The 22052-nt window shown below is 30.8% G+C and overlaps 2 protein-coding genes and 1 long non-coding RNA gene across 3 annotated transcripts; 2 read left to right on the top strand and 1 right to left on the bottom strand.

The window, feature by feature from the left end:
• Nucleotides 6205-7296, bottom strand: LOC104788097 (transcriptional regulator SUPERMAN-like). Its single transcript, XM_010513784.1, has one exon. The coding sequence runs from the start codon at nucleotides 7023-7025 to the stop codon at nucleotides 6411-6413; it is 615 nt and encodes a 204-aa protein (XP_010512086.1). The 5' UTR covers nucleotides 7026-7296; the 3' UTR covers nucleotides 6205-6410.
• LOC109132212 lies at nucleotides 17355-17938 on the top strand. The gene has a single exon (XM_019243456.1). The coding sequence runs from the start codon at nucleotides 17449-17451 to the stop codon at nucleotides 17695-17697; it is 249 nt and encodes an 82-aa protein (XP_019099001.1). The 5' UTR covers nucleotides 17355-17448; the 3' UTR covers nucleotides 17698-17938.
• On the top strand, nucleotides 19404-20617 carry LOC104788090. Its single transcript, XR_768122.2, has 3 exons — nucleotides 19404-19669; nucleotides 19794-20157; nucleotides 20409-20617. It is a non-coding gene; the product is annotated as an uncharacterized LOC104788090 (long non-coding RNA).

The raw sequence follows: 22052 nt of genomic DNA, 5'->3' as shown, positions 1-22052 counted from the left end.
GGTTGTTCATCTCTCTCTTCTCCTTCTATTGGGGTTTCTCTCTATCTTCTCTTAATATTCAATGTTTTGAAATGAGTCTGACGCTCATGTTAGGGTATATATAGGCTAGGAAAGAGCATGTGTATGATCGGATGGCTAGCTAATGTGTTTTAATGTTTTGTATATTTCTTACAAAAATAAGCATTAAGGTTTACGGAGAATTAAGATATATTTTAAGTCTTGTTACACCAAAAGGAGGACAAAATAGGGGGTTTTAAAATGAATTGTTTATTATATATCTGTAGGTGGCAACATATAATTCTAGCTAGTATTGATTACTACAAAAAAACACCATGCACGATTATTTTAATTATTCTATATATTTTACAAAAACAAAATTCAGGGAACGTACTTTAACAAAAGGATAATATCATATCAGTTGGATTAGTTGATTTGGGAAACAAATTACTCAAGGTGTTGTTATTCATGAGTCTTAGAGTGACTAGTTAGGCTAAATGACTAGCTAATTTCTCTAAATTCGATTTGTTGTTATTTAAAAAATGTGATCATACGTAATTACTCACACTATACACATATGCACACATAAAAGATACAAAGAAATAATCTTGTACATCTTTGAAGGTAGTAATCAAGAAAATGTTATACGTTTTCATCGAGTGTAAAAAATTACCAACCAAAGTTGTTTAAATAAAATTCGAAGGGTAGCTATAAGCTACTGCAAACAAAAAACTTAGTTTAATTTTAATATATACGAAATTATATATCAAGTGTGAACATATAAGAAATATAGAGGAATCAAACAAAATATATTAAAAGAAGTATACACTATGGAGTTGTGGTTGTGGATTGAAGTAGCTAAAAAAATCAGAATATAAAAAATGGAAATATCTCATGAATTAAAATGCATTTATGAAATTCATTATGAACTTTCCCAAAAACTGAGAATGATTATGATGGTTTCTATACCTAGTAAAATATATATATGGTTTAACAAAAACAAAATAAAACGTAAGAAGCAAAAATATGACCGATGAACGATGGCCTTGCTTGCTACTCTTTGCTAAAAATAATATACCTGCATATATTAATTTCTTTGAACGACCTTTAACAATTTTGTGGACCAAGACCACGTTTTATAAGTCAAGTTTTAAGCAAGTAACACAAATAGTATGTATTACGGTTTAGTTATTTAGGACAATTAATGTTTAATGATTATATGGCATAAAAGAAAAGTGATTGTTGATTGAGAGATCATGCATGCATTATTATGCATATATAATAGTGAAAGATTGATACATTAGGTTGGTTCAGAGTTTAATCAGACAATCAGTTTTGCAGCTACGATACAAGATATACCATTATGTATACGGATACATAAGTGTTGTCATTCATTTTCTATAAGCTCAGGAGCATTAATGTTTTTATAGGATTTCGAGAACATGGGAGAATCCTACTGACTTAGGAATACACTAGAGACGAAACATCACTTTTGGACCACAGCTCATCGTGGACTCTAGTCTCGTATAAGCTATATATACATTTCTTTTTTTATCACTAAGTATTTTTTTTCTTCTCACCCATAGGCCATAATAACCTCCAGAAAAAGAAAAAAAAATACCCCCGCACGAACAAATATTTTAAATTGGTGTATGGATAAAAAAACAATTTGGTCAATATATGTAACGTCAATAAAATTAAAGATATTGATGATTAGTCACATGCAATCGAAACATTAATAAGAAATAACAAACTCATGAATGCCTGCAAAATGTCACTGGCTATTAGCCTATTTTGTTAGTTTTCACACTTATACATTCAATGCTCTATTGTCTATTCCATTTTGCTTGTAATGTAACCAAGTCTCGTTTTGGGTATGGACTTGGCTTCTCTTCACTTTTATACATGATGAATGTAAAAGTTCGAAATTTAATGAATTGTTCCTTAAGTCAAAGAATGAAATAAATGAATTGGTCCTAGAGTGGCTATGCGAAAATATTATAGCTGGGCTTTGAAGCCCCAATTTGAAGTCCAAAACTGAATGTAGTGATGGAGAGAGATAACAAGCGTCATGTGAATGTGATACCTTCATTTTATGGTTTTTTTTTTCCAACCCAACCCCATTATTCTTGAATCACCCGATCTTAGCAGATTAGTACATAGCATTCAACTTCTGCGTTGAATCTGAAGATAACGTGGTGAAATTATAACTAAAACCATGATCAGATCAGTACAAACACAAGTCCACGTAATTTGACTTCAGAAAATAATTCTAAAAATTAAACGAACGTCAATAATGAAAATCTAACCTCAAATGATCACTGAAATATTTAAGAAGAGTTCCATAGTGGCCAGATTTTTCTTTTTGTGAAATTTACTATGAGGGGAAAAAGTGGTAATGAGAATGAAAAAGAAAATGAATAGGGAAGACGTGGAAATTTTTATGAACAAAAGTCAATATACCTTAACCCAAAAATCAAAAAGTTTTGATTAATTGGAAGTGGAAGACCTAAACTGCTAGGGCCTTGGCCTTTCATCGACTAAAATTGAGAGAAAGAGAACCAAATTGTGTGACCTGTTGTCGATCCTCGTTTGTCAAATTCTCAACATTCTGATCATGCATGGTACTTGCTGAAAAGTAAGTGTATTATATATACGATTTGTATAACTTATTTAGCATTGATATATCATATATATATATATATACATACACATGGATGATATGATTAATTTTTATAAAACCCGGAAAGCAATTCACATGTACTGATATACGTACATGATCGGCTAAATAATTAATAAAGTGTGCTTGATGACCAAATAGACTGTGATATTTGCCTAACTTGTTACTTAATTTGTTCATCAACTTGTTACTTAATACCCTATGAAAGTATCACTTTTATTATTATTACCATTATGTGCCCATGTCTATCTCCACTTTCACAAAAATAACAACAAAGATGAGCTTCTCTTTTGCCTATTTGTCTTTACAATTTTCTATGTGTTTTCATTTTCTTATGACGTCATCATTATCAAAGTCATTCAATGTGATGCCTCATCACGTTGCAGCCCTAAGTGCCCCTTTTGGGCTCTTCTTTTGCATCTGCTCATTTATATACCTACTTGTATGTACAATGTCACACTATGGTATAAACTTTTGATTATTATTCATGAATTTAATACTGACATGCACACATGCATACATTATGTGAAGAGATCTTGACATCACTTGACATTGTGTACGGACTATAGAGCTTTATCAGAAACAGTCCAGTCCGTAGAGATGGAGGATATATATATTAGTATATGTAGTGGCTAATGTGGTTTTTAAAGAGGCTAAAATAATTCACGATGCGCGGAGTCTTGCGAATAGCTTTAGAGACAGTTTTTTTTCCCCATTTGAAAGTTATTAATTTCATTAGTATTTGTTTATAATTTTCTCAAAATTTATCTCTCTAATATGTGTTTTGAAACAATTTTCATACAACTGAAGCTATAATGTCAACTTCGTAGCTCTTGAAATTGCTAAAGTGTTTTTTTTCTTTGTAGGGGATTAGAAAATTAAGAAAATTCTGGATTTAAGTCGTGCTAATTGTTTGCGATTTTAACAATGGCTAGAAAACTCAAATTTGAATATTTGTTAAATTTTTGTTCGAAGATGTGTATAAGAAAAAAGAGATGACTCCAATTATATTAGGAATAAATCATATTAATTTTTGTAACGGTGCGTAGACATTTGAAGTGGGTGATGCTTGTTTGAGTATGTGAAAAAGGTGTTGAGAAAAAAAAACTTTTAATGCTTTTCAAGAAAAGTAAATTTGGTGGAGGAGTTAGTACTGTTTAGTTATGTGTAACGCTTAGAACTGACGAAAACATAACTTACTATAAAAGGAAAGCTCATCATGCCATTCAAAACCCAGACATTGTCGGGAACATGCAAACCCTCAGGTTTTGGGGAATACCAAACTTCCAGCATATATACCCTCTTGTCCAAATCCAACTATGGTCACATACGCACACATGTACATGTTGCGTATCTGTGTTATTTCAAAATATTTTAATATCATCTTTGATCCTTCTATAGTTTTGTATGACTTATATAAATGCCGTACGTGTTGACCTTTTCAAACCAAAAAGAAAATAATAAATAGAAAAAGATCTAATGAAATAATAAGCGATCGAGTAATTATGACATGTTTACAGTTTTTGCACTCATGAAACTGAAATATGCTTTGGGACTTGTTTTTAAATAATGATTTGTTACCCTCAGTGCAATGATTCACTCAGTATATGTTTTTGTACAATTAGTCATGATCACACACGCAAACGCAGTTTTCTATTCAAACCAATTCAGATTTGAAAGATATTAGTAACCATACAAAAGTCAAAATCTAACAAAAGTTACTCTGAACGTCGAGAAAACTTTTGTTCATCGTCGTTCGGACTTGGAGTTTGAAGAAACTATAATTAATATCCCGTCCTTTCGTTTTCACAAACAATAGAAGCCTTGACTGATTTTATATATTTCGACGTTTAAATTTATGTTTGATAAAAAATCACCACTTTTTGAATAAAACTGACTACATTCTATTAGGGTTTTATTTTAAAAATCATTTACAAATTCGAATGTAAACACGAACAGCCGACATAACAAATAATTATATGTTTTTGGTTTGTGACTTTGAGTTGATATTTCTTTTTTACAGAAATGCTTAAATAAATCTTAGCGCAGGGGCAGATCTACAGCCAAAGAGGGTGGGGCACGTGCTCCACACTCCTTTTTAATAATTATTCAGTTAGGCTTTACTGTAATGTATCTGATAGCTCATTTGAAGAGGAATGCCTTATATTGAGTCTCAGGACAGAGGTTCAAATCCCCTCATATGCATTTATTTTTCATTTTTTGTTTATCCTCAATGTTTTGCCTTCCTGTGCCCTACATTTTTTATCCTGGGTCCTCCACTGTTTTAGCGTGAACAGAAAATTCATATACATGTAAAAGCTAAATCTAATACAGACATAGTTGCAAAAGCTACTAATCAGAAAAGACATAGTGGCAAAAGCTCATAATCCATTAATGAAAAATGTGAAGATTTATGCTGTTTTTTGTTTTGTTTTACGTGATATTCTATTTAATTAAAATAGTGTCTACATAGAAAGGGAAAAATAAAAAAAGAAGATTGAAACGCTAATTACACGAGGAACTTACGAACCAAATGAAAATTTCTATTTCATATGTTCCACGCGAAACTATCTATTTTGAATCTTAATAACTCGCCTCGGGTAATTATTACCTAAAAAAAGTAGGTTAGAACAATATCCAATTTGCTTGGGAATATGATCAAGATCAACATATAGCACCAAGGGCGGATGTAGGTGTAATGGAGGTGGGGCAAGTGCCCCATACTATGTCAAAAGAGGAGGGTTCAATGTCTCTCATCTACAATTTTTTATCACTTTTTTATGTTTTGGCTTGTATTAATATTGCTAAAAAATTTTTTGTTAAGGTAAGTATTCATCTGTGCCCCATGTTAATTTTCCTCCTGGATCCGCCACTGTAATAGCACTATCTTTGAAGTTCGAATTTAAAAGCTTTGAAAAATATGAATCGTTCCAAGGTACTATTTTCATTTATATGCATGCCTTTGTGTATAAATATAATTCAACCTGAAGTAGCTAGCTGGTTTGATTTTAACTCGATCCGACCTACACGTCCCACTAGGTACCGTATTAGCTATGAAAGATATGAACTGAACTTGTCGATAAAAAGAAAGTCTTACAAGCCCCCTACGAAAAATCAACCATGCATGTTTTCGACTAATGGAATAATCATTTCTTTTATAAAGTTTGATGCTTTGGATCAGTTTTTTGTTTCAGACATATTAACAAGAAATTAAAAAAAGGTAATATATCCATCTAATTATGTTGTTATTATTAAATATTGTGCAATTATGGTCATATAGGGCTTCACCAAGAAATAGACAATAAATTTGCAAAAAAAAAAATCAATAAAACATCATCTATATCAGATAAACAAAAACAAAATTACTCTTTTTTCATCATAAATTTTATTAAAAATGGTAAAACAAATTTAAGTCTAACACATCAGTTTACATGAAACGGAAGGTCTAAAATATGTAGAAATTTTAAGACGATAGAAATCGATTAGTAGACAAAACTGTCGTCATATATAAAACGGTAGTAATTAAGCACATACATATATTATATAACATCTAACGCCCCAAGCTTTTATAGCTTATATATACTATAGTATTATGATTAACCATGACGTTGTACTAATTAGCAAGCTTACAGAAATTCATATAGATGAAACTAATTAACCTTAGAGAAGCAGCATATCTTCTAGAATTGAGAACTTCAAATCCTTTATGGATAATGTTCTACAGCTTAACCATCTAAGCAAAACCCAAACGGAGTTCTAGATCCAGATCTTGCTCTGACTCGTTGATCAGACCAATCTCAAGCTCCAAGCTGATAATTTCATCATTCCTCAAGAACTTGCAAGCATCTTTCTTGCTCAACCTTTTAGCCTCTTCAGCCTCCACTAAAAGAGATGATTTCTCATTCTCACAAGCGTTTTCTGGTGTATGTTTTGACTTGGGGCTCAAGGAACGGACCAAACCTGCCCTATATCCTGGTGAGGACGGAGGAGAAAGGGTTGGAAATAGGGTTAGAGGAGAATTGGGAGGAGGAGGAGAGGTTGCCATGGAAGAGTAAGAGTAATTAGGGTTAGGGTAAGGAGGAGAAGGTGTTGAAGATGATGATGAAGACTGTTGTAATCTGAGCCTGGCTCTGTCTCTTCTGTGAACATTCATGTGGCCCCCAAGTGCTTGAGCCGATCTGAATTCCCTTTTGCAGAAGCTGCAAGTATAGGACCTTGGTGGCCATGAAAACCCTAGAAGATACTCATGATCCTGTTGGTAATTATCATAATCACCATAGCTCCATGGTGAAGTTCTTGCACGGCCGTAGAAGCTGTTCCTCAACTCTATGTTGCTTGATCTCTCCATATGTGAGCTCTTTCTTGTTGGCTATGGTAGATCAAAAATTGTGAAGATAATTAATATAGTACTAGTAATGATTTGTGGCACATCAGTTTTATAAAGCAAAGTGTTTGTAAGATCTGAAAAGATGAACTCACTTTTTCCCCTGGGAAAAAATCTAAGATCTATGTCTGTCTGTCACTTAGAAAAAGAGAGAGAGAGAGAAAGAGAGAAAGATAGAGAGATAGAGATGAGAGAGAGGTGTATGTGATGATAGGGCTCTTTGGTGTTAAGACTGTGAAAGAGACTGATTCTTGGACGCATTATCAAAGCCCCATCTTAGATTTTATAAAAATGAAAATTAAAAGAAAACGCCATATTTATGTTGGTGGGGAAACATGTGTTAAGCGAGCTTCTCCATGATTTGATTTATGGAGATGACACAAGTTTATTAAGTACATCTAATTTAGATGTTACTTTTTATTAAATATTATCACACCTTTGAGTTTCGTGAAATCAAGTAATCAGCCACCAATTCGTCTTAAGATATAATTTAACTATCTTTCTGCTAATAGTTCTTATTACTGTTATCTATAAATCACATTCGCAATTGGATAGAGTTTCTTAGAGTTTTTATGTGTGTGTGTGCGTGCAAATACTAAAGATAGCAAATTTGCAAGATGGATGATAAAGTTAATATAGAGAATTTTAACGACTACAGTTCCCCTATATAATTCTCAAACATTTTTGTCACAAATGAAAAAGAAAATCCACTACGAAAGATATCTCAACATAAAACATGATTTTCAAAAAGGGTAAAATGAAATAATATAAGGGGATGGGGGAAAAAGAAGTAGAAATGAGTGTATTTAACTTTACGAAAAACTACTAAAAAAACAATTCGAATTTAGTGTAACCATGTAACCTAAACCAAGCACTATAAATTTATATAAATTCCACAATGGCTAATACATCAAGTTATCGTTTTTTAGTAAGATATCGCAATCAAAACCTGATGAAATCACATATTATCAAACTTCTGTAACACTATAGTTACTATTTGCAACATATATGACATTTCACAGAATCACAGCAGTAGATATCATGAGAAAACACTGTTCTTAATCATAATTTTCTCTAAAAGTAGGAACTTATATTATTATTTTTAAAGGAGTGATGGGTGAATATGTGAGAGACGGGAGAGGGTATAAAAATGGAAAACCTCGGCGAGCAAAAGGACATTATATCAAAAGCTTTATACCAAAAATAGAAAAGTGGATGTTCCTTTCTCCCATTATTTGTTTATTGATTTATAATTTTAAAACATTTATCATCTATAATTTTTAATCCTTGCTAATGAAGCTTTCCTCGTGAGCCATATCTTGTCATTTGTTTGTTCTCAAATCTAAGAAAACGACGCACATTATTATTAGACTTAGGTCTTTAGATTTTGCCTTTCCATACATTGTCCCTTTCCTTTGTTTTATATAGTTAATAAACCACCATGATCAGTTCTGGACCAATTCCTTTCAACATGTGTTGTGTTTGCTCAAATTGTGATCCCTTACTTTGACATTGATTTCATCGTTAGTTATGGTACGTATTGATGTTTAATTTTCATTTCTTCAGTCGTTTGATTAATATATATCTGGAACATTCCATTGTAGGAGTATCATACATATAGACTAATCTTGTGAAAGAAGAATTATATGTTACAACAACACTTTAGATAAAATGGATTAATCTTGTGTTTGAACTCTTTAGATAAAATGGATTAGCAAGTGAGATTGTTTAAAGGCCACACGCGATGCAAATACTTTGGAGGAACCGTACAATTTACAAAGCGCAACATTCACCAACGAGGAAAGTCTCATTTAATACACATCCAACTGCTACATATATATCCACCCAATATGAACACATTTCAAATTTGTCGAAACACGATAAATTATCTAACCATATCGCTCCTTTTTTTCATTCCTCTCGTTGAATTCCAACTTTTGTTACATGTTATAACAGTTCATCGATTGATTTATATATATAATTTTCTCAAATCTTATTTTGTCTACAAAATCTGCTTACTCAAGACAAAATATATATTTTACCATATAAATTGATTTTTTTTTTTATAAATCTAACCTCCTAGGAGAAGTGCCTTGATTAGTTATTCCGGTCAGGAAGATTTTCAAAAAAATAAAGTAATATAGCATACACATACAGAATGATTAGACTCAAAGTATACCGGAATTAACCAATGGATTTCTTAAGGTTCTCTGACTTTAAATTAAATTACTGTTCTTTTTTTGAACTTATTATACATATCGTTTCTGTCAAGATCATTAAATTTATGAAGTTACAACCACACAAATATAATATCCCTTATATATTAAAAGAAAAGCATTCTCATACAAAATACTGATCTGTTACATTTACAGAACTACAGGCACTATTTCTTTTATTTGTCATCAGGTTTTAATAATAGAATATTTACATTTACATACCATTGTATTTTTCAAAAATATAATTAACACCCAAAATTAAATTTTTATATTCTCTTTCTAACTTAATTATATCTTTTAACTACATTTTCATAAAATCTTTAAAATGAATTTTAAGAACTCTTTGTTCATATGATATGATAATATAAGATTGATACTATAATAAATTTCACGAGTTAAATTTTAATTATTATAAAAATTTATATATTTTAAATATATATATATATATGCTACACAATCGAATTTTGATTCTAATTACCGATAAATAAAATAGATTTTGTAAATAAAAATTACAGTAAAAATATTTAATAATTATTTTATATCGGACAGTGCGGGTTATTACCTAATGGTTCTTTAATTAAGTTTGTACAAAATGTCCCTCAATTCATTGTTCTATATCAAAGTAATTCACATGTGTAACCTGTTTGCATGTCCAGATGCCACATCTAGTGGGACGGATTAAGGCTGTTTGACACATTCACACATATACTTAGTTGTGATATTTTGATGTAGATGGTTAATTAGTGTTGTACGACACTTTTCTATTTTATAAACACATATTTTGAAAAAAGATTTGCATGATTCTTTCTACATCGTCTAATTAATAAGAAATGTCACACCACCAATTTTAAAAATACTTTAGCCAAACGAAAAAGGTTCACCGTACATTTCCAATATTTTTCGGTTCACTATCATTTATTTTCATCATCTAAACTTTATAAAAACCTGAAATGATCTAGTTACCTGGTGAATGAAGTGAAAAAAAGGGGAAATTTTAGGACAGAGAGAGTGGAATTGGACAAAAGATTCTGCCAAAATTAGAAGATGATAACTCTCATCATCGATATGACATATCCAACGGCTGAAAGAGAAGGTCTAAAGTCTAGTGGCCTCTCTTTTGTATTATTGATATTTCTCTTCAGTTTACCATTTGTGAATAAAGGGCCTCGATTTACTTATAGCTTCCTTGATCGAAGTTGCAGAGTTTACTCGCAGTAGTTCGTTCAAACACTTCATTGTTTATCGCATTAGCCCCTTCCCTACGTGTTTTGACATCATCACTAATTTTCTAAAATAACTATTATTTTTTACTTTATTATAAGACTCATTATTGTTTAATTTCTTCTTCAAAAAAAAAAAACATAAAAAAATGTGAAACTTTCCTTTACGAACTGAGAAGGTTTTGTTTTTATTATTTTCCACATATAGTTGGCTTTCATAGTAAAACTTGTGATTGGCTTGTCACATATCACGTCAAGATTTTTTTATTCGCAAAATAATATTTTTTGTATTTCTTTTTTGGTATGGTTGAAACCTAAAGACGTCAAACGGAACTATATCTTATATACAAATTAGAAAGGAGGTACAAAAACATACAATGGTCGAAGTAGAACCGAATAAATGTAACAATTTGTTTTACCAAGAAAAAAAAAGTAACAATTTGGTTCAGTACCAATAATCAATACAATAAAACTATAATGTTTTTCACCATAACATGACACATCAGTTTTTGTTTTCAAGCACATACTGACACATCAATTAAAATGAATATTCAATCAAATTATAACAATTAATACACATCATCTCTAATTTGCTTACATGTCATCATTATATCTTACCTTCCCATTTCTCTTTTTGCTTCATCATATTTCGAGACTCAACAACCATCACTCTGAAAATACAGAAACATAGAAGAGATTGGATTAGGGTAATCTGTTGGATTTAAATCTAGAGAAGAGATTGGATTAGGGTAATCTGTTGGATTTCAATCTATAATCAGCTCTAATCTGTTGGGTGTTAATTTTAGGGATAAACAATCTCAGACATTGTATCATTTTTTATTTCTTTCTATCTTAGTAAACATCGTTCATCTTCAATTTTGATTCTTATTAATCGTGAAAGTGGAAAACAATCTTCTTTAGCAACGACCATGGAGAACAATCACGGCAATGGCAATTTTTGAATTTTGGTGAAAACGAGAGGGCACCCAAAGTCCCACGTTGGAGGCTGTGTGCGAGATGCTGGCGAGGGAGGAGGAAGGTGAAGCCGCTAGGGGCTGAATTGGAATGCTTATGGACCTCTGAAATTCGGTTACATCAGTTAGTTCAGGGAGAAAGTAGCAATGTCGCAGCTACTGCTACTGAGGATAGTACATGGAGTAAGCTGATCATGATTCGCATCACAAGCGTGGCAAAGTGTACTCTGGCTTGCGTGAGTTCTCTAACTCCTTTTTATTGGCTATGTTTTCCTTTGAAAGAAGAACCTTCTAAAAAATGGAACTTGATATAAACTGGTCGAAAATAAAGTTTGATTTTTCAATGAAATTGTGCAGAGGTGTGACCTTATCATCTTTTAGAATTTTGAAACCAAGCTTGTAAACTCTGCTCTAATATCCTTGTAGCGAATTTGCAGCAGCTCTGATTTTATCTTGATTGTAGACTAACTCTGTTTTGTCCAAGGTATCTTTATCATTGTTTTATTGTATAGATTATTTTTCTTTCTTTCAAGTGTCCACAACTCATGTCTTTATCATTAAAAAGAATTAATATGTAACAGGCGATGATTAACTATCCACTCCTCCAACTTCCATATAACTTCATGCCATAAGCTTTTGGATGTTACAATTCGTTCAGCGGTCATTTCATGTCCTCAGTTAGAGTCACTAGACGTTTCTAACTGTTCTTGTTTCAGTGATGAAACTTTGCGCCATATAGCGCAGGTTTCTGCTAATCTACATATTTTGAATGTTTCATACAGCCCAATATATCTCTTTAGGTTAGTCCTATTAGATATCTTCTTTGCTCCCTCCATTTCTGTTGTCTCATTCTCTTTTTTCCTGACTTGACTTCTCTTTTGTTCTTTGAACTCAGCACATCTTCCATTGTTGATTGTTCATAGCTGTGAGGTTATGACATCCGCTTCTATGACTTGGATTGCTAATAGTCCTGCGTTAGAGGTCAGTGATCGTTCTACAACCTTTAACTATTTTCTTTTGTTTTCCACACGGTGTGGACCACACCCAAAAGCGTATTGTTCTACAATCTTTTAACGGAGACCACAATTTCAGTTGGGTTGACCACATCCACATATAATCTGTTGCAGGTTTTGGAGCTTGACAATTGCATTATGTTGACATCTGTATCTTTGCATATCTCCTACTTTTATTGTATTGAGTTCTCATTTTTTATAGATTTTTCTCTGTTTTTTACTTTATAACAGTGATTTGTGCATATGTTATATGAGGTGTGATGATAAAGCTAAGTCGAATGTAGGTGTACTCATTGCTGTGCTTCTGCAAATTTATATTCAAAGGTAAATTCAATAAAACTAATACAATCTTTTTAAAAAAAAGATAAAATTATTTTAGAATGAAATAAAAGATTTTGTAGCTACATAATGTGGTCTTAGAATTTAAATTTCCTAATAAGATAAATAAAACACAAAACAACTATGCTTACTTTATAATAGTGATTTGTACTCCTTAGCTTTATGAGGAGGAGCTGTTTAAATTTCTCAAAATAACTATTTTCATTTTTAAATCACATTTCATAAACAACAGTGAAAGTATGTAAGAAAAAAAGAAAACTGTCTTTCCAAATCCAAGTACCTATTTTATGTTACATAGACAATCCAATTAAGCAATTCAATAAAAACACACACAGTATATGTCATTAAATAAAAAAATCAACAGCCAAATGAAGTAAAAATAATAACGAAACAACAAAACTAACAAAATGGACCTCCAATACATCCTAGAACAAGAAAAAGAAAACATTATACAGTACTCTACAATTCCATAACAAAAAAAACTAAAATAAAAATAAATAACAACACATAATAAAATAAAATAAACACATAAACATCCTTAAAAAAAATAAAAGTGATTTTACATTACAAACAACATATGAAACTAAACACTACAATAGTTATAAAAAAATAAAAAATAAAAAAATAACCCCGCGGCGTAGTAAAAATCAATGGAAGGTTTTATATTATAGTTTAAAATCAGTAAAAACTAATTAATTATCTACAACTTAAATATTACTTTGAAAATTAACTTAATCCATATGCTATTCAACATAAGTATAATAGTATTAAAATAACATACAAAACCAGATTAAAGTAAAAATATGTCTATGTAGTTTGACAAATAATAACTTTTCTAACAAGACAAAAAAACCACTATATAACAATTATGTGATTAAATTTGTAAAAACTACAAAAAAACACCACAAAATCAAACTATACTAATATATCTTCCACAAAAGGTAAAGAAAATAAATATAACATATATTAGGATTAGTTAGACTATTTATATAATTAATTTTACCCGATTTATATGTAAACATTTATAAGCCATCCTATGCTTGACTTTGAGATTACTCTATTTTTATTTATTAGTGCATTTTTCTATCTTAACATTGTATAAACTGTAGTTTTTATAATTATTTCAGTTAAAAAAACATATTTTCAATAATTAAATATATCTAGGAATAGTTACAAAAAGTAGCCCGTAGCGTAGCGCGGGTCTAACCTAGTAAAAATAAAAGTAAAAGAACCAAATACCAAGGTTTATCTTTTATATCCTAAAAATACTAATTAAAATCAAATCTATAAATTAACCGAATTTTTATATTTTCTTTAAAGTTGAATGTAAAATTTAAAAGAAAAAACAGACTATTAGTGTGATTGATAATTGATTATATAAATTTTCAGTTCGCTTTTAAATTAATTTTACAATATTTGTCTTGTAAGTAAAGTTGAAATGATGAACAACATACATCTTATTGTAAAATGAGATACTAGGAGTTGTCTCAACAATGCATATTGTGTATTTCCTTTGCATGTTTCCAATCTTATATGGTTTTGTTGCTAACAATTTGAGCCATTAGCACTAACATTGGTTGGTTGGATTACCTGATTCAGAACAAGATTTTCTTCTTCTGAACAAACGTTAAGGTTTCAACCTGCTACCAGCATTATTATTATTATATTTTTTTTTGCAAGATTGGTTTGCTACTTGCCTACTCACATATATTAGCTTTTTCACTCTTTATTACTTGTGCTGTGTAATTACTCAAGAAAATTTATGATATTTTGAAGAAATTATTAGCATTCCTGTAGTGTAGAGATTGAAAGGTATGATTCATCGGAAACAATGATATCACATGATTTCCAATTGATGATTGATATTGAAGTTAAAAAAAAATTATGCAAAAAAAAAAAAAAAAGTTTCCATGAGTTTAATATTTTTTAGTAACTCTATAAAGCAAGAATCATACAATGTTTGATGAGATTATCATATTAGTATTATGCATATCCGAACTTCTAATCTTGATTTTATTAAAAAAAAATTTCTGAAATTAATTAACAGAAAAGTCATGCAGTAAAAGTTTGTATTAAATATAACTGTAATTAAGAGTTTCTAAATGGGTTTAATTAACACAACATCATTGTTTAATGGGCTCAGCGATTGTCACCAAATGGGCTTGGACTTAACATTACACAAGCCGAGTTTTGTGAAAAGGTTGTCTTCTTGTGTTCTCTCTACCTACATTTGATTTCATCTCATTGAGTTTTCAATTCCTCTACCAACCAAACCATGAAACCAGTAAACAAAATCCAAAGCCATATATGAATATCAAATCCGTCAATCAAGATTTTAGTATCAAATCTTTCAATTCAATACATCAAGCCAGATTCAAAATTAGAATCAAGATTTCACAGATCTTTTTATTAACAAATCAATAAAACTTTATCATTATACCCTTCCAATGAACATAGTGTAGTCAAAAAGAAAGTATAAGCAAATCATAAACTCAAAGAACCATCAGATTAAAGAATGATCTCAAACATATGTACATAGTCATGGATTTGAATTTAAAGCATCGGGGAGGTAAGATTGGGGAGCAAGCTCTTTAGCTTGCACAGAGAATCACAGAGGAAAGAGACTTTAAAAAAAGACTTAAAAAGCTTTTTGACCACACTGTGATTTCTCTCTGCAAGCGAAGGTGCTTAGTCACCAACAGAGGATGTACAAGTTTTTTTTTTGGAAGAGTTTAAGATCTAAAGAAGAGGATAAAGTTGGTTTGTGATATATATAGGGGAACAGAACATTAGGGTTTTGGGCTGAGATTACGAAGAGACCGCCGCTTTTAAGTTTTTTGTTGACTTTTTTCTTGTGTTCGGTCTCCAAATATTCTTTTTCCTTTTTCAGCTACAATTTATAAGATTTTATTCCTTATCATAATTTATAATTTATGACTTGTAATTTTTTTTTTTTTTTTTTTGTGTTAATAAGGGTGCTTGGGCAACGATTTATACTTATGACTCTATCATATAAATTATAGCTGAAAAATATCAAATGAACCAAAAGCTTTGGATGTGGATGATATAAAACAATAAATTCATTTTAAATCCATATTGATGAAGGCTTTAATGGTTAAAATTCCATTCAATTTACAAAACTGGGGTATTTAACATGAGGATAGACTTAATGTTAGTGAAATTAGAATGTACATCATTTTTTTTTTTGTAGATTTTAACAATATTTTTGGAATTCTCCTATATTGATTAGATGCCAAAAAAAATAAAAATTTATATACATATATCTTTGTTTGCCAAACATTCATTTTTCTCTAAACAAGTTTTTTGGGTTCACCCCTACTATTATTCACCCCTTCTTAATTAACCAATCACAATACAACAAAATGTCATGTCATATCATATTTATAAAATAAATCAAAATTAAATAAAAAGATAAAACAAGTTAAGGAAACCAATTTTATAGATTTAAGGAAATTATGTTGATTTAGGTTTATAAAATAATGATTAGAGTTTAGATTTTACAATTAAACAAAATCATATGTCAGTTTAGGTTTACAAAAAAGTGGTTAGGGTTTAGTTTTTACAGTGGTTAGAGTTTAGGGTTTAGATTTTACAATAAAATGAAATTATATATCGGTTTGGGTTTACTAAAGAGTGGTTAGAGTTTAAGGTTTAGATTTTACAATTAAACGAAATTATATGTCTGTTTCGGTTTACAAAATAGTGGTTAGGGTTTAGATTTTAAAATTAGACAAAATTATATGTCGGTTTGAGTTTATAAAATAGTGGTTAGAGTTCAAATTTTACAATTAAAGAAAATTATATTTTAATTTAGGTTTATAAAAAGAGTGATTTGTGTTTAGATGTTATAATTTAAAACTATAATAAAATGTTTAGAATGAATAATTTTAAAATTAATTGATATACAAAATTTGTTTTCTTAATCAATAATTTATTTCCTTAATTAAAAGAGGGTGAATAAGGTGGGGGTAAACCAAGAATTGTCCAAACAAGATAAGGAGCTGGAGATAAGAAAAAGATCAATGAAGTAGGAAGCAGTTCTAAAACTACACTTCCTCGAAACTACTCATCAAGCCACCTTTACCCAAAAAAAAACTTTGAACAACTTTGAAGCAACTAAGCTTCTCATCCGTAGATATTGACCAAAAAATACTAATTTATTTCGAAAACATTTACTCCAAGTTCTTAATAGATATTTCTTGTAAACAAAGTGGACCGATGTTATGCTCAAGCTCTTACAGTCTAACAAATTGACCATGCCTAACTCTTTGTTTTTCTTTTCTTATTGGTTTAAACGAATAAAAATTGGGTCTATGATGGAATGTGCATTTTTTCGTATAACACTATATACAACAAGTCAACATTCAATATCTCTCCACAAGATAATATTCAACAAAATTCAACAGATAAGAAAGAAAAAAAAATCGTTATTATTTTCAAACATTTTCCTCTATATAAATTCAACAATCACGCACCACAAAACTCATCAGTACACAACTATAAATTCAGCTTCTATTTTTTTCAAGAGTAAACCAATTAAAACAAGAAAAAGCTCCATTTTATTCATTCATTTATTTATTCCATTTTACTTCTACATAAGTAATATGGAAAAATCTGTTGCATTGATACTCTCGTTAAACTTTCTTCTACTAATGGTGTTACACGTTCCGACAAACGAAGCTTTTAGGCTTTTACCAAAAGAGCGTCTTGGCAATTTACAGTTTCTACAAAGAGGTGAAGTCACTCCTTCCAATCCTTCTAGCTGCACAAATATCCCCGGCGGCCACGGTCCGCCATGCCCTGTCCAAGAAGAACGTCATTTTGCTGGTCGCGCCTCAGTGCTACGACAATGACGAGAGGATTTACCCACATCACACAACCATGCTCACGGTCACATCTCCTCGTAATTTAGTGATTAAGTGACGACGTACTATTGTTAGTAAACCCAACTCCCACGCCCTCTCCCCTATTTTTTTTTACTTTGTTATTTTTTATTTATTGAATATTCATTTTTAAATCTTTAAATTGTAAGTACAAATGTTAATTTGATTGTGGTTAGATTGGGAGAATAAGAGAAATTTTACATTCTTTTTATTAACTTTTAGAATTTTACATTTTATTGTGTAAAATAAACGGAGTGAATAATGTCATGACTATATTTCTTAATGTTAACGAAGATGGAATCGTGATTATCCCTAACAAAAAAGGATGGAATCTTTAAAAAAGTGAGAAATTTATATACGATAGTAAATTTCGGTTTAGCTCAGCAGTCAACACTAACGTATCTTTGTACTTTGGTTCCCAAGGAATAGTAGATGATACGTACTTATATATACTTTTCATGTTTCACTCATACATAGTTTAAGCTCTAGTGGCCTTCTTCGATTTAGCTATATTTCGTCCTAGCTTAATTGAAAAACGGATATATGGGGTTGGGTTATCCCACGCTATATATTCAAAGTTAAAAATATATTTTAAACAAGAGAAATAAACGTTATAATTAAAGTGATACAAGGTGAAAACGAGCACAAACAAACTAAAGCTCAATCATAAATCTAATAGTCTAATACAAAGTGCAGTCAAACACAAATAGGTTTAGAAAGGGATACGTACGTATTGGACACTATTCAACCAAAATAATTCAACCAAAATTTATAAAAATTCTTGAAAACTATTGCTTCACGGTTCACGAACACGTAAAAGCAAAAGCCGACAACACACGTGTTCGTGGAGAACTCAAAATAGAAGAATACGTTCTTCATATTTGCATTGAATGTATATTTTTCTTAATTTTTAACTCAGAAAGGGTTCAATATAATGTCTCTTGTTTTGGGTTCTAATTTCTAAAGTTAGAGTATCCCTTACAAATGTCAAATAATCAAAGATGCGAATTTTAAAACATTTTAAATTTTGATACACTTGATTGATCTATATATAAAACGGTAAAAAATACTCGAAGTTGTATGTGTGATGTGTCAGTCAATTCAGATACCTGAGATAAAAAGTAAGAACCAAGATCTAATATTTCTTTCACGAATTTTAATGCTTTTGAAAAGTTTATAACGTGGCGCTAATTATAATATATATATAGAGGATACGATGAACATACTTGCATTGACGTAATTTGTAAGGAGCAATTGCATTTTATATACTTTTATTTTGGAAAAGTAGACTCATATTTGATATTTGAGAAACGTAATTATTAAGGGTATTAAAATTACACTTGACTCCTTTACGATCAAACAAAAAACAAAAATCAAAATGACAGATATAACCCGAAGAAGTCTACACCAGATTTCTTAAGATGGATTACAATTTGACGTCAACAAGAAAACATAAAAAGACGTCTACTCGATAATTATGATAATATTACAACCACTATTAGTGGTTAACTTTTTTATGCCATCAACTATTAATATTATATTATTATAATTTCACCAATATTTAACCAAACTCATAGGTCAACTTAACCTAATGCATACTAATTCTTTAATTTTAACATAACCGATCGGTTTATTCTGTTAAGAGGAACATGATATAAAAACTTAAAACCCTAGATATAATTCATTACAACACGATCCTAGAAAAAAAAAAAAAGATCTAGCCTCCTTCTTCTTTAGGTCCTCGTTTCTGGTTCTTCTTTCCTTTATCGTTTCTCTTCCGAGGTTCAATTACTCGATTCAATTCACCTAAGAATATGTGTTGTGGATCTGCTAATCCCCCGTTTGAATTCGGAGAACATTTGTGGTCAGCGGCGGAGGTTAAAAGAGAGGATGAGTGCTAAGAAAGTGGCTGGGTCTCTTGATTTATGGCTCTTTTAAACGTGTAAGTAAGCTTTAATGAATCTATTGCCTTCAAGAGCTTGAATCGAAGTATTTACCTATCTTTTTCTTCTGATTCAATTCTTGTACTGATCTGAGTATTTTTTTTTCTTTATTGGGGTTTGAAGGTCAAGAGAGTTGAGAGATGGAGTTAATGATGTGGCTATTTGACTGACTCTGATTTGTGTTCTGATCTATGTTTCCCGGTGAGGAATTCTTCATCCATCACCAGTTTGCTTGTGAAGCTCCTTGATTTGCTTATACTTTTCGTGAAAATTTTACATGTTTCTGTTACCCTTTAAGTTCTTCTTATTTGACACATCCGTCAAAAACGTTTGAAGGTTGGTGACTTTGTCTGTATATGAATAATCAATGAATGTTTGAAGTTTGTTCCCACTTATAGTTACCATGACCAAAGTTGAGATGCTTTAAGAACCTGCAAGTATATGTGACATTGAGTTTAAGAGAATGTGCAAATGAGCTGAGACAGAGGTGAGTTTTGTTTTCTTTCATTTTGATTTGCTTTTTATTGGTGGTTATTGAATTGTTCTTTGAGTGTGGAGCTGGGATGTAATTCGAGCTCACCGTTGACCTTTAAATCTCAGTGTTTCGTTTAAAGATCAGTTCTTCATTGTTTGATTGCATTGTATTTTACTATAACCTGAGATGGGTTTTGACTTTTTGATCACTTTAGTTGATGTTTCATCTCTGCTTTTGAATCTGATCAATTGATTATTTTCCAGGTAAAAGAGTCATGGCTTGATGTTCAGCTTTTGTCAAGACGGAAAAGATGAATATTGTTTGATTGCATTGTATTTGTGCAATCATGTTGTGTGATTTGTCACTTCTTGTTCCTTTTCGTTCCATCTTGTTTCAAGCAATTCTCAAATCCAATGGCTTTCTTTTCTACCTTACAAGTCATTAATCAAATCACATATATGCTTAACAAGTATGGTAGTGAAGGTTATGATCAGACGAGAAAAAGAAAACCAAAGTAATATCTCAAATGCCACAAAATAATCATTTTGGACCCTTTCGCACAAATGTTTTCTCTCTCACGCTAATAGAAAAAGTTCCCATGAAAAATTCGAATCCAAAGTTTAAAAAAAAAAAGCTGTAAGAAAAAAACGATCTTTTTGGTTATTGCTATGGAAGACAAAAACACTGAAAACCAAATCTTCTTTTTTTATTACCACCCATGTTGTTTGTATCTTTGCTGCTGCCATGTTGAGTCGCTATAAACGGAGTTGCCTCTATATAACTCCCCTGTAGAGCCATCAAAACAAGACTTTTTCAATTATACAGATTTCACACTTCACTTCGAAAATAAGTGTAAGTTAATGACCTAACAGCCTAAAAAAATCAAAAATTTGATTTCTCTATATGTATAATATATAATCATGTCAAAAACATATAGAAGCAATTACACAACATATATTAAAGAATACAACAAAAAAATCTTAAAAATTATTCACCAATTTGCAATAAATTGGTTTTCAAATTATGACGACTTCATGTTGATGTCAACATTGTAGACATAAACTAGCCTCTATGAGAATACTTCCCTTGAAGTCTATCTTGTGTGGTCTCTTTTTATAATTACAATTTAATAAAGCAGACACCGTATGAAGTCTACTAGGATAGTTGACTTCTTTTGTTGTCTTCCTTTGTTAATTTTTTGGTCAGTTTTGCAATTAAAAACATATAACAGAATAGACTTCTTGGAAATTTTCAACAAGTTAACTTCGATTACAGTCTTTTCTGGTTATTTTTGCAATTGACCAAACCATTAACTTTGTAGTAGACTTCTAGCTAACAAAATAAACTTCGTTGTGGTTAGTTTTGTAATTGACCATGTTTGACTTTCGCCAATTAAACTACGCACGAAGTCTCCTGGAATGTTGACTTCGTTTGCAGTCTGCCGTGGTCATTTTTGGGGTTACCCAACATTATAATTTTTTAACTAGTAGACTTCTGTTGTAGTCAACTAATTAATTTTATATCAATAATATTACGGTCAATGTTTTTATATTTTGGTCAACTCCAAAAATAGCCACTATAGAAGTCTACTATTTTATTATCCTAAGAAGACTTCGTCCGGCAGTCATAATTAAAAAGTCAAGAATTTGGTCAATTGCAAAAATACACCTTAGTAGACTGTAAACGAAGTATTCGACGGAAAGATTATAATGCAGTCTGAACCATATTTTTTTTTGTTTTCAAATGAAATTAAGGAGACTAAAATTTCAGTCTACGGGCTCAAAACTCGATAAATTTTTAATTGCAAAATTGACCACATAGTAGACTTTACATGATATTATGACGGTTATACTAACAAATGAAGTATACTTTCGCAAAAAAATCAAGGAAATCACGAAATATACCGG

The sequence above is a fragment of the Camelina sativa genome, chromosome 1, assembly GCF_000633955.1.
Source record: "Camelina sativa cultivar DH55 chromosome 1, Cs, whole genome shotgun sequence".
NCBI classification, from domain to species: Eukaryota; Viridiplantae; Streptophyta; class Magnoliopsida; order Brassicales; family Brassicaceae; genus Camelina; species Camelina sativa.
The sequence above is the reverse complement of the archived record's forward strand: the minus strand, read 5'-3'. Positions and strand labels throughout refer to the sequence as shown.

Coding starts and splice junctions, on each gene's coding strand:
- LOC109132212 (XM_019243456.1), top strand. CDS start 17,449: ATGGAAAAATCTGTTGCATTGATACTCTCGTTAAACTTTCTTCTACTA.
- LOC104788097 (XM_010513784.1), bottom strand. CDS start 7,025: ATGGAGAGATCAAGCAACATAGAGTTGAGGAACAGCTTCTACGGCCGT.